The 13419-nt window shown below is 27.6% G+C and overlaps 5 protein-coding genes and 1 long non-coding RNA gene across 8 annotated transcripts; 3 read left to right on the top strand and 3 right to left on the bottom strand.

The window, feature by feature from the left end:
• Positions 1–325: 325 nt before the first annotated feature.
• LOC122514340 (probable ATP-dependent RNA helicase DDX5) lies at positions 326–1999 on the top strand. Its single transcript, XM_043631079.1, has 3 exons — positions 326–680; positions 1468–1707; positions 1822–1999. Exons 1-3 carry the CDS (start codon positions 659–661, stop codon positions 1911–1913), a joined length of 354 nt encoding a protein of 117 aa, XP_043487014.1. The 5' UTR covers positions 326–658; the 3' UTR covers positions 1914–1999.
• Positions 2000–3508: 1509 nt separating this feature from the next.
• LOC122514341 lies at positions 3509–4143 on the bottom strand. The gene is made up of 2 exons (XM_043631080.1): positions 3847–4143; positions 3509–3707 (listed from the first exon to the last, which is right to left on the bottom strand). The coding sequence occupies exons 1-2, from the start codon at positions 4010–4012 to the stop codon at positions 3634–3636; spliced, it is 240 nt and encodes a 79-aa protein (XP_043487015.1). The 5' UTR covers positions 4013–4143; the 3' UTR covers positions 3509–3633.
• A 340-nt stretch (positions 4144–4483) lies between these two features.
• On the top strand, positions 4484–5822 carry LOC122514337 (histidine protein methyltransferase 1 homolog). The gene is made up of 6 exons (XM_043631073.1): positions 4484–4518; positions 4665–4910; positions 4999–5159; positions 5248–5489; positions 5547–5662; positions 5774–5822. The coding sequence occupies exons 1-6, from the start codon at positions 4485–4487 to the stop codon at positions 5818–5820; spliced, it is 846 nt and encodes a 281-aa protein (XP_043487008.1). The 5' UTR covers position 4484; the 3' UTR covers positions 5821–5822.
• Positions 5483–7893, bottom strand: LOC122514339 (pyridoxine/pyridoxamine 5'-phosphate oxidase-like). Of its 3 annotated transcripts, none has more exons than XM_043631078.1 (6): positions 7603–7893; positions 6866–6980; positions 6588–6687; positions 6454–6507; positions 6170–6369; positions 5483–6084 (listed from the first exon to the last, which is right to left on the bottom strand). In XM_043631078.1, exons 1-6 carry the CDS (start codon positions 7646–7648, stop codon positions 5919–5921), a joined length of 681 nt encoding a protein of 226 aa, XP_043487013.1. In that variant the 5' UTR covers positions 7649–7893; the 3' UTR covers positions 5483–5918. The 3 variants fall into 3 exon arrangements, with proteins under 3 accessions (XP_043487013.1, XP_043487010.1, XP_043487012.1); XM_043631075.1 differs by lacking the exon at positions 7603–7893 and adding an exon at positions 7201–7550 and having other exon boundaries at positions 6866–7022; XM_043631077.1 differs by lacking the exon at positions 7603–7893 and adding an exon at positions 7201–7550.
• On the top strand, positions 7649–13162 carry LOC122514342. Its single transcript, XR_006303028.1, has 2 exons — positions 7649–7704; positions 12781–13162. It is a non-coding gene; the product is annotated as an uncharacterized LOC122514342 (long non-coding RNA).
• On the bottom strand, positions 8463–10331 carry LOC122514338 (signal recognition particle receptor subunit beta). The gene is made up of 4 exons (XM_043631074.1): positions 9997–10331; positions 9301–9467; positions 9049–9188; positions 8463–8962 (listed from the first exon to the last, which is right to left on the bottom strand). Exons 1-4 carry the CDS (start codon positions 10085–10087, stop codon positions 8626–8628), a joined length of 735 nt encoding a protein of 244 aa, XP_043487009.1. The 5' UTR covers positions 10088–10331; the 3' UTR covers positions 8463–8625.
• Positions 13163–13419: the final 257 nt, after the last annotated feature.

Raw genomic sequence — 13419 nt, 5'->3', positions numbered from 1 at the left:
AAAAAATGTGTGCTTCCACCAGCATAGCTGTTGAATAATTTGCTAATGCAATCTATTCCCATTGTGTTAGTTCTGTGAGCTAAGACGAAGAGGATATGATGATGGGCTTGTGTCGAAGAATTGAGAAAACAGTTTTAATACGACAACAAATAAACTAAAAAATATAAAAAGAATGATAATGATATGAAAAAAATGAGAAATGGTTTTTTTAGAGATATAAGTGTGGGCATCTTTTAATTTATGTTAATCAGTCTGGTTGTCTTTTGTTTCAGAGGCACATGGTGCACAAAATACGTGAGTGTGCGATGAAAAACCGTAAAGAGAAAAAAATAATAACATGGCTCACTCATAGTACGTGCGCAATTTGCATAAAAAAAAATACTTGTACTTAATGTGCCTCTGTGTACAGCCTGTGTACCACGGAAGTATTTAGTGGTGCGCGGGCGTTATCGTGCTGGTTGGTTGTGAGATAAAACGCTGGTTTCCATTTTGGTACACCATCACACTTCATAGCCAATGCCCAGCCGGTGTCAGAGACAACAATCTATTGATTTTGCTACTATCGCTACTGTGAAGCTCACGACACAACAGTCCGTGATCTGAACTTGCATTCAAGACCACACACCCCCTGGTGGCACTTTATTTGCAGTCATACGGAATGCAATGTTCAGCAGTAACGGGTTTGTATTTATTATAATGCAGCAGACTTAAGGATTATAAAATACGCATTAAATGCGTAATTTATAAGCTAAGCTCATAATTTGTATCCTTTCATAATTTATAAAACAATAATTCCGGAGACAACGTTATTATATTTGTATTGTATTATTAGTCTTTCTTTTTTTTTTATTTTTTTTTTTTTTTCTATTTCTCTTTACTATATATTTTTTATCTTTCTCGCTCTCTATCAACTCTCTTTTAAGCTTCTACTTTTTATATTTATCTATAAAAATATTTGGATATGTGAATATATATTAATTTTCAATTATTATAAGAACTTGTCTTCACTCTGTTGCGTGGAATTATTGATTTAGAATAAATGAAACTATAACTTTTATTTCGATCTATCTATTATTACAGAGAGAAAAAGATAATATTCTACATTCTATTTTTCATTTATTTAATATTCCATTTTAATGAATGTATGAATGATGATTATAGGTTTAGCTGCATATATACAATAATAATATGTATATACATAAATATTTTTATGTAATTTGAGGAACAAATAATATTATTAATTGTAATGCAAGATAGAAAGATAAAAATATCAGAGTCCTAGTGATGCTGGCTAAATTCTCTACGCTTTCACATTTCTGTTTTATACATATACTTTTCTATTATACGAAAAGCTAGAGACAAAAAGAAATAAATACTCGTTTAGATTCGTATGATTAAAAAAAGAACAAATAATATGCGTATCTAAAAATCGTCTGTACCTCTTTTACAACAATAATTTTTCTTTAGATGTTGACGATGTAAAATATGTGATCAACTTCGATTACCCATCATCGTCTGAAGACTATATACACAGAATTGGACGAACAGGACGTTCACAAAGCACAGGAACAAGCTACGCATTCTTCACACCACAAAATAGCAGGCAAGCTAAAGACCTGATAAATGTTCTTCAAGAGGCTAATCAAATCATCAACCCCAAATTATCCGAATTGGCTACGAGAACTGGTGGTGGTGGCTACAACCGCAGTAAGTTGTCCTACCAGCAAAATTTATTGAAAATATTATCAATTAAATATTACACATATACAAAAAAATAATTATAATAACAACAATGAACTAAGGAAATATAAATAATTTTAGATCGTTGGGGATATCAAGCACGTGGAAGGGAAAACACATTCTCCGGAGCACACAAACGTTTCGACAGTGCGAGAAATAATTATAACAGTTGATTGGACACGATATCTATTTTCATACGCGGTACTGAACTATAGTTTTACATACAATTAAAACCTAATTTTAATTTCATTAGAAAAAAGAAGCTTCGTATAACTTATCTGTTAACACAACATCAAAGGGTTTGCGGAACATTATTATTAATTTTTTTTTTCATCTGGCCAAGTTGTCTTCCTCCGTTTTGTCATAAATATTTATGATCTATTAAATTTTTTTTTTTTTTTTTTTTTTTTTTTTTTTAATAATTTATTCTATTCATACGTACAGAAAGTAGTGTATCTATACTGTGAATTATTATTTAAAAAAATTAGGGGTACAAAAAAGAGAATAAGAGAAAAGCTTAAAAAAAAGTAATATTTGAGTTTTTTAAGATAATGTATCGTTAATAATCGTCGTCGTATTTTTTCAGTAACATTTTTTTTTCCATGTAGACTTTTTACATGTTGAAATGTGTGTACGGAGGAAAATTAGATATATATGTTTAAAGAATTTTTATTTTAAAAGAAAGTGAAAGGAGAAAGTTCTCCTTAGTACTAAAGATAGTATCAGGCTCGGGATGAACGAACTAAGAACTATAATGAAAATAACTCCCATTGTAATTAGATATTATTAGCAAACATATTTTTTTTTTTGACACTTCCTTAAGGAAAAAGTCTTCATTTTTATAAAACATCTTATTTTGGACCTTCATTCGAAAGAATTTATAAAAAAAGAATAGAAAAATAAAAAAGAAATATGCTTAATAATGATAAATGTGCCTGATACCATCTTTTTTCTTTTTAATATTATTAAACATTTAAGGATACAAATGGTTAAATCCATGCTTTTGCAATAATAGTTTCAGCATTTTTTCTCACTTCGTACCTTTGTTGAGAATTATTTAGACTCGTCTCAGTTGTATGATTGAGTGGTATAATAGGGGTATAAATAATTTAGTAAACTTGTCAGTATTCATTCCAATTCTTTGATATGATCAGATAAAACACAACTCTGATCATAAGCAAAGTTCTTTTTTCAATCGTGTGTTGTGTGAATAAATTAGAGAGAAAGAAGTCATGATGAAAAAAAAAATTTCATTGTAGTATCGTGTAGGACTACAAGAAAAAAGAAATTTAACAACAACAAAAAAATACATTTCCCCGTTCCATTGGAAAAGTTTTATACAAATAATGTTAAACAAAATATCGAATTAATTGTTCGAAGGCAAATTATTCGCAAAGTGATAAAATACTTACAAAAAAATTAAAAAACTATACAAAATAATCCTTCTACTATACAACAATATATTCTCCCATGACATTAAAAAAGGAAATTGATGTTTTTATAAATGTGTTTAATTTTTTCTTTTCAAATTAAATGATTGCACCTTTATAAGACTAATGCACATTGATGTATTATTCCTATGTTTACAGCAATAATAAAAACCATTAACAAGTCGAAGGAAAATACTTAAATGCCTTTTTTATTTAATTTTATTATTCGACCCTAATTGTAAATTAATTAGGTTTTTTGTTTCTTGAATCTATTACAATTTTTTTTTTTCATTAATTCTAATTGAATGTAATATAAAAATTTACATAGTACAATATACTATAATAGGAAAGAAAGTAATATTTTGAGAAAGTTTTTCTACGTGTAGTACTTATAGCATATTATAATCCTGTATGTGTTAAAACATTTTGTTCTTATGTTGTTTTAATTATATTTAAATATTGTTTAATTATGATTAGTAAATTGATTTCGAAACGGCGGTAGATTTAGTATCCTAGTGGTTCCCAATAATACCAGCCCTGAAAGTAAGATAAATAATAGTCTAATAATAAAATAACCTTAAAAAATGTACAATATTTATAATACTGTAAAATATAAATGTATTGAACAAAATTGGTAAAAAGAGAAAATATTAGTGTTGTAATTAATGCAATATACCACTTGCTAAAGTATACATCACTGCTTTTCCTTTAGTTTTTTGTAATTTCTTACTATTATAAGAAACATAAAGGCCTGCTCCAATCAAACCACCACCACTAATAATTCTGCAAGCCAAACAATCTCGATCTCTGTTAGTTATAATACTGTTAACTGTGCTTGACATTTTGTATAATAATAGTAATAATATGTATATTAATTTCCAACAAATGATTCAAACTTATGAATTTGACACTTTAAGTTAGCCTAAATTGTCACAGATGAGAGCATACGTCAGAAGAGTGTTTCGATAGAATAGGTTATATTCGATAACTTTCGATCTATTGAAAGTATCGTTTTCATGAACGATTTAAATGTACATTTCGTCTGTAATTGGACGTATTTTGTGGATTTAATTTTACTACGATATAAAAAGATCAATAAAACTATCGATGCAATTAATATTAAATAATATTACATTAAGTTGTATTACTACATTAAATTTATTTTATTTTAATTTGTTAAAATGGTGATAAGAAAATGTTGAGAATGACTTGAAATTAAATTTTATAATATATAAGTGTGTTCTACATTTATATATCTATTTAAATTAAAATTTTTGTCTAGATTTATGAACAAATTCTAATAAAAAGGATAAAATGTTTAAATTTGGATTCTCCGAAAAAAATCATGGTAAACATATTCATCTATTAAATATTTTATAATATTTATTAAAAAATAAATAAATTTGATATCATGTTTGAGGTTATACCACCTTAACTATCGTCGCCATTTTTATTGGCGCCATAATTTAAATGTGTTTAACATATATTTTATAGAAGATAATATTGATAAAGAAAAATCTACTCTTGATTGGATGAATGCATCTAAGATTGAATTAACATCGTTTGATTACGATCGAAATTATGAACCCGAAGAATATTTAGAAACGAAAATCTTTGATGAAATAAAATTAAAATTAATCCGTTCTGACAAAGTACTGTGCAACTTAGTAAAAAATAATTCATTAAATATTATTGAAGCAGAATCACAGCATTCTGATCTTATACCTGCTAAATATGAAGGTATATTATTTAATTATAATTTAGTTATAATTAAAAAAAAGAAATTTTCTATAATATTTATTGTAAAAACTTATTTCTAACTATCAAGGTGGTTTGAAGATATGGGAATGCACTTACGATCTGATTGAATATTTAATTAAAGAGAATATAGCATTTGAAAATAAGTTGGTGCTGGATTTAGGTTGTGGTACTGGAATAATTGGATTAGTAGCACTCTTGAAAGGTTCCCTCGTTCATTTTCAAGATTATGTTTGTATATTTTTACTATTATTTTTCTATTTTTTATTATCTAGAATACTTAAGATAATTTATATAATGCAAAGAATATTTTGTACAGAATGTAGAAGTAATCAAGTCAGTTACTATATCAAATGTTCTATTAAATTCTGAAAACAAATGGAAGATATTAGATAAGTGTGAATTTTATTGCGGAGATTGGGCATCATTCGTAATGCTTTTCGATAAAAATGAGGATCAAAAGTATGATTTTATTTTTACCAGTGAAACTATTTACAATCCTGAAAATCATAGAAAATTATATGAAGTTTTTAAGAAGAGATTGAAACCTAATGGCATCGGGTAAGAGCAATATATATTTCAGGATTATCATAAATATTAAATAAATGATTATTTTAGATTCGTAGCTGCGAAGACGTATTATTTTGGCGTGGGAGGTGGGATGCGTCAATTTGAAACTATTGTAAAGGAAGATCAAATGTTCAATGCTGAAGTCGTATGGAAAAATTCACAAGGTTGATAACAATTGCTGAAAATATATTTTTTTTAACATTCATAACAATTTTTTATCTCTCTCTCTACAAGTAATATAATAATATAATTTTATAATTGTCTATATATTTTAGGCCTACAAAGGGAAATATTAAAGCTTTCTTGGCTTACAAAAAAATAAAAGAAAAATAAAAAGAATATGTATATATAATCTAATTGAAATTTAAAAAAGCACTGGAAGACAAATATATAATTAATTGCAATACTAAATTCTAATTATTAAGGCGATAATCTTTCATACACCCAACCATTTTTTCCTTGGTGAACGAAAATATTATTAATTTTTTCGTTAGGTTTTGGCTTTCTGAAAACAATTCTATCATGCAAGCGATCACTTTGTCCTTGCCAAAATTCTATTGACTTTGGTCTAATTAAGTAACCACCCCTACAAAAAAATTAATAAATTGATTTTATACATGATGACTACACATATAAGAAAATTAATCAGAAGAGATTCAAAATAGTATTACCAATAGTCTGGTCTTTTAACTGTTTCTTTAGTATTCGTAGCAAGTAACTCCTTTTCTCTTATGATAAGAGTGTGCCTGGTAGCAATGACAGTACTTTGATGACTTGCTATCGATCCTATTTGACTAGGATATGGTCGACTTTGAAAATATCTATCTGAATCTTCAGCTGAAGTTTTTTCAGCTATTCCCTCTATTCGTATCTGTAATATTCGATAAATAAATCAATAGTATTAAAAATTAAAAGATTATGATTTATATATAAATGAATAAATAATATATTGTACAGCTCGGTGTAACGGTTCCCAGTAGAGGGTCATTGCAACATTAGGATTTTCTTCCTAAAAATCAAATTCAATTTAATTTTTATTCTCCATTCTAAAATGATAGAAAATAATCAAATTCAAGCATGTAAGCTTACTATTTCTCTACCCTTTCTGCTATGATAATTAGTATAAAATTTAAAACCATCCGCATTATAATCTTTTAATAGTACTGCTCTTACAGATGGAAAGCCGTCTCTGAAATAATATTTTATTATACGCTTTCTATTGTTAAAGTTTTATATACACGGTATCTAAGGCTTTTCAAATGACCTATATTTGTATACAATTTTTGTTATTTTCATGCGTAGAATATGTTGACACTATTTGATCAGAAAAACCTTAGATGCATAATATATCTAAGAAATAAAATTACTTAGTTGCTGTTCCAAGAAATGCAGCATTTGGTTCGGATATATAATGTGTATTACAGGCTTCTGTAAACCATGCTCTGAATTGTTCAATCGGATCTGTGCTTACCAATTGATCTTCTGTGAAAGTTTCATTTCTATTTTTATATTTTATTCGCATACCTACAAAATTATAATTAAAAATAACTATTAAATAAAAAATAACTATTATCGTTACACTGTGTAAAATTATTCAAAGAAATCTGGCAGAGTTATTATATAATTTAATTAAAAATCTATTTTCATTAGAAGTTATAGTGTGATTAAAAATAATAAATATATATATATATTAGAAATGTACCTCCTATATCAATATAATTTAGAGTCAAATCTTGGGGTTTATCCGACATGATTCCTTTCAACGTTAGAACAATAACACGACTGATTACACGTTGGTAAAACGTTGCTAGTTATTTAATGTTTCAATCGATAAACGGTCGTGGAAATTTTTAGATAATACAACCTTTAATAAAATGTTTTATTTTAATGCATCTCTCTTATTTAAATGTTCCTCATATTTGATTATCACTGTTTTTGTCATCTTTTATCTTATTACAAATATACTTTAATCACTAGATTTGAAATTAAATTTGTATTTTATTCAAGGTTATTTTATCGGTTTTCCTCTCAAACCGTTATCAGAGGTAAATACAGTACCGTATTATGAGATAACCGGTGCCAGGGTTAACATAATTATTCTTACTCATTTTCCTAAAAGATAACAGAATTCTTTTTAGTCTTTCCTTCATGTTATTTATCAAGCTACAGTCTTGAGGAACGATAACCTATTGAACCCTTTCTACTTGTGAGTAATTTTTTTTTTATTTATCGATAGTTTGAAATATTTTAGAAATAGAAAATTTTCATATTACGTTCGTCAAACACACTTATATTTGTATTTAATTAATTGTAAGAAAGTTTTATAGTACTCTGTCCTTGTTTATTAGTGTTTTATAATAATTAGATAGTTTTTATCATTATTTTATATCATACGTAAAATGTAGGTTTAAATATTTAAAATATGAATGAATAAATGCAGTGATGTAGAACAAAATGAATATTTATGAATTTCAAAGGAACTTCCATTAATTTAATATAATTTTTAAAGATTTTAACAATTTTTTTATAATCATTCGATATGATATAATAAATTTGTCTAAATAGATTGATGATACTTAATAATAAGTTCAGAAAATATTTGAATGGTACTTATTGGAAGTCGTTATTGTAGTATTTTCTTATTTAAAGTTTATCAACAACGCTTATTTATTTTTCGAGTAATATTCTTTTTCATATTATTTTAGTTTTTCCAACAGTGCTCTTGCTTAGTTTTCATACAACATTCTTTTCATGTTGTTACAGCTTTTTTTGTTTTATTTACTTTACTTGATAAAAAGTATATAAACTATTTATGTATATATAAATATAATAATAATAATAAACAAATATATAAATATATAAATATATAAATATATTTGTTTATTACGATAATAAACATTTGTATTTATTTCTATGATGAGTTATTATAATAAAGTAGGGATGATGTGTTCATAAAAAATAGAATCGGTTTTGTGTGTATAATGTTTGGATATGTATAACAAGTGAAAAAAAAATGAGGAAAAAGCAGTTACAAACAAATAATTTATATATTAAAAAATTAGAGACAAGAGGGAGAAAGAGGAAGAGAAAGAGAAAGACAGTGAGAGAGTGAGAGAGAGAGAAAGATTCACGCAACACTTTCTAGCCATTCTTGTAATGCTGTCATTTGAGGCGGTGTTTCAGGATCTTTGACAAAGGCACTCGATTCGGCAAATTTAACTTTTGAATTGAGTTGATGGAATTGAAAGTCTTTGCTATGTTTTCCAAGAAGGGTGTTTTTAAATGACGCATCCATAGTTTCTAATTGATTAGGTTTAGTCAGTTTTAAAAGATTCATTTCTTTTTCCAATAATGATTTGATTACGGAATGACCCTTAGCCATAGTTTGATCCTGTTTATTGCACAAAATTAATATTGGTAATCTTCTGACCTCATCTATATCTGATAATAAGTTGTATAAATATCTAAAAAAATATAATTTATAGATTGTTTTATGAAATATTAGAAATATTCAAATACAAGTTAGTACATTAGTACTTTTAATACTTACTCCGCTACATCTCGAATATTTTTCTGAAACGTAACAGAATCAATGACAAAAATAATTGCTTTCGCAGCTAATTTATATTTGTCAAAGAATTCATAACGTAACCGCTCATCTCCGGGTAGAGCAACAATCCTTAAAGTTTTCTGAACGTATAATTTATTAAAGTTATTAATACCTTAAGTTTGAAACTGCTTTTCGATAGATTGTTATTTTATAAATTGTTAAATATGTTATTAATATTATTCGCAGACTTACATTATTGATTACCATCTCTCCTATATTTTCTTTAACAGATGTATAAGTTTCAACAAATTTGGAATGAACTAAACGCGAATGTATCAAAGTTTTTCCAGCATCGCTAAGTCCAGTCAATAATATAGTCTGACCGATAAACTTTTTTTTACGCCATTTAGCAATCACTACTGTTGACAAAAACAAAATTATCCCAGTTTTAACAAATACGACAAAAAGAAAGAAATACCAACGTAGTTAAACATACAATCGAATCAAAATGTTTCTATTTTTTTATTACGCGACTCATATTAGAATGGTTTATATCATGTGTTTATTAAATTGTATCCTACTAATAGTGTTTATGTTACATTCGTATAATTTTTATACAAAGAAGCTAAATACAATATACACTAAATAGAATTTTCTGTTACCAAAAGTGAGTATTAACGAGTATTGATATGATTTGATGAGAGATTGACAAAATAAAATTGAAATATTTAAATGGACATGTGTTTTTATCTATTCACGCAATAAAGTTGGATATGACGATACGTATAATATTAAATCACTTTTGGTAACATTTTTATATAAAACTAATGAATCGAAATACACGATCATAAATTTTATCATATATAGAAAACGAAATAAAAAAAAATGAAATTTTATGTAAAGAGACATATGCGTGAGCTAACCTATAAATTTTATTTGTTTAATTACCTAAAGTTATTATTAATGCCACAACAAATGTAAGAATAATTTTTATCGGTAATTCAAATTTTTCATTTGGAGGATTCGTATCTTCATCCATTGTTAAAATAATTTTACTTTTATCTCAATAATTCGTATAGAAACACACGTGTGACAACGATATCACTTATCACCTGTCTCCTCTTCTGTTATAAACTGCCATATTGTTCTATAATCATTTTTATCGACGCTTATGTCGATATTACAGATTTCCAATAACACGGTCGGTAACTAATTACCACGTGAGTTACGTGGTAATTCAATCAATAGCTTACGCATTTGTCCGCCAGGGGAAAATTAAAATTTTTAAATCTTTCTCTTAACAATTTTACGCGCTACAATTAAAAATCGACGAAAATTCATTCTGAATAATTATTCTTAAAACTAATTCATTGTTATACTTATGTTTCACAAAGTAAATCTGTTTACTTTAAACAAAAAAGATGTAAGAGAAACCAAAAACGAGTAAAAAAAAATAACAAAAAAATTAATTAATTGTAATAATAATAAACGAATAAAAAAAAAAAAGAAAAAAGAAAAAGAACGCCATGAAATAAAAGTACGATCCTATTACGATAATCGAGAATTATTTTGTTTTCCTTCTTTTTTTTCATCAATCATTTTTCACGTTCGTTCATAATTCTTTTGTAAAATATATAGCGATCGCTTGTTATATTTCATTCTCGAACACGCGGAGAAAAGTAATAAGTAAGAAAAAGGAAAAGAAGAAACGACGGTCAAAGAGTTTTATACGAGCGAGTTTCACGGCTATTGGGTCGTCGTGGCAAATTTATTGCTTCATCCTTTTTCTCTCCTCCCTCTCCCCCCTCCACCCATCTCTCTCTCTTTCTCTTTCTTTTTTTCTCTTTAGATCAAGATTCGAATCTCTTGGGAAGAATTTCTTGCGGTATAACTACTTGTCAGTCAGTTGCTGTTATGGTCAAGACACTTCAGCAAGTTCTCCTTGCTTATTCGACGTCGTCCCTTGAGACTTTGAAGTAAAAGCATAAGAACGCTTTTACGGTAATACATTGGGCTAGATCATTCAAAGTTTGATCCTCTTTGGTATAAAGGATTAATCTATCAAGGATGTCGAAATTATATTCAATTATTCAATTATTCAATAAATAACACAGAACGTGAACGCGCGGAACGCGAATACATTTATTACAAAATATACAATATTTACGAAATTTATAATTGAAATATATAAATATATGATATTATTCGGAAATATTATTTTTGAATATTTTCGATATTCGAATCATTTGAGTAGTCGCGGACGAAACGGTTCTTCTCTCTTTATGATCACTATTCCCGACAATGGACCATTAACGTAAGGTAGTTTCCAAGGGCCTGTCCATATATTTTTTCGAGCTTTGTCCTGCTACCAACCAACGAACCAATGAACCAACGAACGAACCAACGAACGAACGAACGAACGAACGAACGAACGAATGAAAGAACTGAAGAGAAAGAAAGAAAGAAAGAAAGGAAGAGAAAGAGATATATGGTGGTAAAAAGGGGTACATAAAAAATCAGGACACTCGAGATCTGAGGTTGTTGCTGTTGCTACTACACTACCGTAAAAGACATCGAGCTCATGGCAAAAGAGGAAGAGAAAGAGGAAGAAGAAGAAGAAGAAGAAGAAAAGGAAAGTAGTCGCGCACGCTCGATCGGTATAAAAAATATATACGAAAAAAAGAAAAAAAAAAGGAAACAAAAAGAAAAGGGGTGTGATAAAGTGCAGCGAGAAAAAGAGAATCTCAATGTAGAAAGAGTATGCGAGAAAGAGAGAGAAAGAGAGTAAAAGAGAGACAAAGATAAATATTCTTTCCTTTTCGAGTCGAGTTAACTTCTTACAAAGGACGAACAACTGGAGTAAGAAAGCGTAGGATCGCAACGCAAAAAAGGACCGCCCTACCGATACACCATCTTTCTGTTAACGTTCTTCTCCAAGCGAAGAATCTGCAATTAAATTGCGAAAAAGGAAATGCATACACTCGGGACAATACTGTTTGTTTCTTCGATTATAAACAAATCTTCTGTCTCGAAAAAGTTGTCTGAGTTTTCGTTAAATTAACGTTGTTAATCGTTTCTCATATATATATATATTATTATATATATTATATATTAATTATATATTTATTATATATTATTATATATATTATATATATTATATATTTATTATATATATTTATTATATATATTATTATATATATTATATATTATTATATTATTATATATATTATCTTGTACATATATATATGTGTACAAGATTTATATTCAAATCTGACATAATGAATATTTAAGATGAAATATTTAAGTACGATAAAGTAATGGCTGACAATTAAACCAACTTGGATATCTACCAATCCTATATTTACGTTCTTCCACGCTTTGATACTTTTCAGCATCCCTTTGATCTCGCGAATTCGTGCTCGAACTATGAAAGAAGCAACTTTGTATCATAACACCGTCGTAAAAGTTTCTTTTTTTTATTATTCTTTCTCTTTATATATATATATATATTTATATCATATTTTTGTACTCTTTTTTTCATGGTACATAAATCTTATAAAGGAATGAATACGACCGTTAGAAATATAAAACCGGCTGCTGCTGCTGCTCTCTTTTTCTTTCTTTCTTATTCGAGAGAGAACAAAATGGTCGAAAAGCTATTAAAAATATTTGATTCTTGCTACAAAGTATCACACGATAGATGAAAAGCATTAATCTTTTTTTTTTTTTCAGCTGACATTGATGATGGCGGCCTTAATAAAATCTTACAAATTCGTCGCAGAGAGGGTAGTTTATGGTGTTTGACTAAGTACCAAAGGATCTTTACTTTTCGAGTGTTCCATATCTTTCCTTTTGTTATATTTATGTTTCTAAAGTCGGTCTTTAAATCGCAAGGGTGACGGTTATAAGCATTCGGAATGAATTAAATCGACCTAATTCGATCAAGGATGAAGAAACAAATCGTAATTCATCTTCAACTTATAACCGATAGGTTTAAATAATAAAAGAAAAAAAAAAGAAAACAAACGAATTGAATTTAAATTTAAAAGGAACAACACGCGGTTTGAAATTTCTCGTTAATTTTAAACAATGAAAATAAACGTTTGTAAATATATATTTGAATATAAAATTAATATATTTTACACATGTTAATCTCGATAGAAACTTTAGAAAATATAAATTACAATATTATAATCATCGCACGATATAATGAAAATTACTTACGAAAAAATTCATAAATTTCGTTCGATTAAAATTCGTAGTAAGAAAGTTTTAAGGGTTTTTTTTTCGTTTCTCGGAAGGACAAAAAATATCTGGGAAACTAGTTCAACGTTGGTTTCCATCTAGCGTGAGAAAGATATGTTTTTATAT

Source organism: Polistes fuscatus, unplaced genomic scaffold, assembly GCF_010416935.1.
Source record: "Polistes fuscatus isolate 324 unplaced genomic scaffold, CU_Pfus_HIC Scaffold14, whole genome shotgun sequence".
Lineage (NCBI taxonomy): Eukaryota > Metazoa > Arthropoda > Insecta > Hymenoptera > Vespidae > Polistes > Polistes fuscatus.
This window is presented reverse-complemented; position numbering and strand designations above follow the sequence as displayed.

What these genes read in the sequence shown, in the direction of transcription:
- LOC122514339 (XM_043631075.1), bottom strand. Translation starts at nt 7,249, where the DNA reads ATGTCGGATAAACCCCAAGATTTGACTCTAAATTATATTGATATAGGA. An exon ending in AAATTATATTGATATAGGAG is followed by an intron (nt 7,023 to 7,200) that starts GTACATTTCTAA and finishes ATAATTTTGTAG; the next exon opens with GTATGCGAATAAAATATAAA. An exon ending in GCAGAAAGGGTAGAGAAATA is followed by an intron (nt 6,508 to 6,587) that starts GTAAGCTTACAT and finishes TTTGATTTTTAG; the next exon opens with GAAGAAAATCCTAATGTTGC.
- LOC122514337 (XM_043631073.1), top strand. Translation starts at nt 4,485, where the DNA reads ATGTTTAAATTTGGATTCTCCGAAAAAAATCATG. An exon ending in ATTCTCCGAAAAAAATCATG is followed by an intron (nt 4,519 to 4,664) that starts GTAAACATATTC and finishes TATATTTTATAG; the next exon opens with AAGATAATATTGATAAAGAA. An exon ending in TCGTTCATTTTCAAGATTAT is followed by an intron (nt 5,160 to 5,247) that starts GTTTGTATATTT and finishes TATTTTGTACAG; the next exon opens with AATGTAGAAGTAATCAAGTC.
- LOC122514338 (XM_043631074.1), bottom strand. Translation starts at nt 10,087, where the DNA reads ATGGATGAAGATACGAATCCTCCAAATGAAAAATTTGAATTACCGATA. An exon ending in GGCATTAATAATAACTTTAG is followed by an intron (nt 9,468 to 9,996) that starts GTAATTAAACAA and finishes TTTTGTCAACAG; the next exon opens with TAGTGATTGCTAAATGGCGT. An exon ending in AATATTCGAGATGTAGCGGA is followed by an intron (nt 8,963 to 9,048) that starts GTAAGTATTAAA and finishes ATATTTTTTTAG; the next exon opens with ATATTTATACAACTTATTAT.
- LOC122514340 (XM_043631079.1), top strand. Translation starts at nt 659, where the DNA reads ATGCAATGTTCAGCAGTAACGG. An exon ending in GCAATGTTCAGCAGTAACGG is followed by an intron (nt 681 to 1,467) that starts GTTTGTATTTAT and finishes ATTTTTCTTTAG; the next exon opens with ATGTTGACGATGTAAAATAT. An exon ending in TGGTGGTGGCTACAACCGCA is followed by an intron (nt 1,708 to 1,821) that starts GTAAGTTGTCCT and finishes AAATAATTTTAG; the next exon opens with ATCGTTGGGGATATCAAGCA.
- LOC122514341 (XM_043631080.1), bottom strand. Translation starts at nt 4,012, where the DNA reads ATGTCAAGCACAGTTAACAGTATTATAACTAACAGAGATCGAGATTGT. An exon ending in GATGTATACTTTAGCAAGTG is followed by an intron (nt 3,708 to 3,846) that starts GTATATTGCATT and finishes TCTTACTTTCAG; the next exon opens with GGCTGGTATTATTGGGAACC.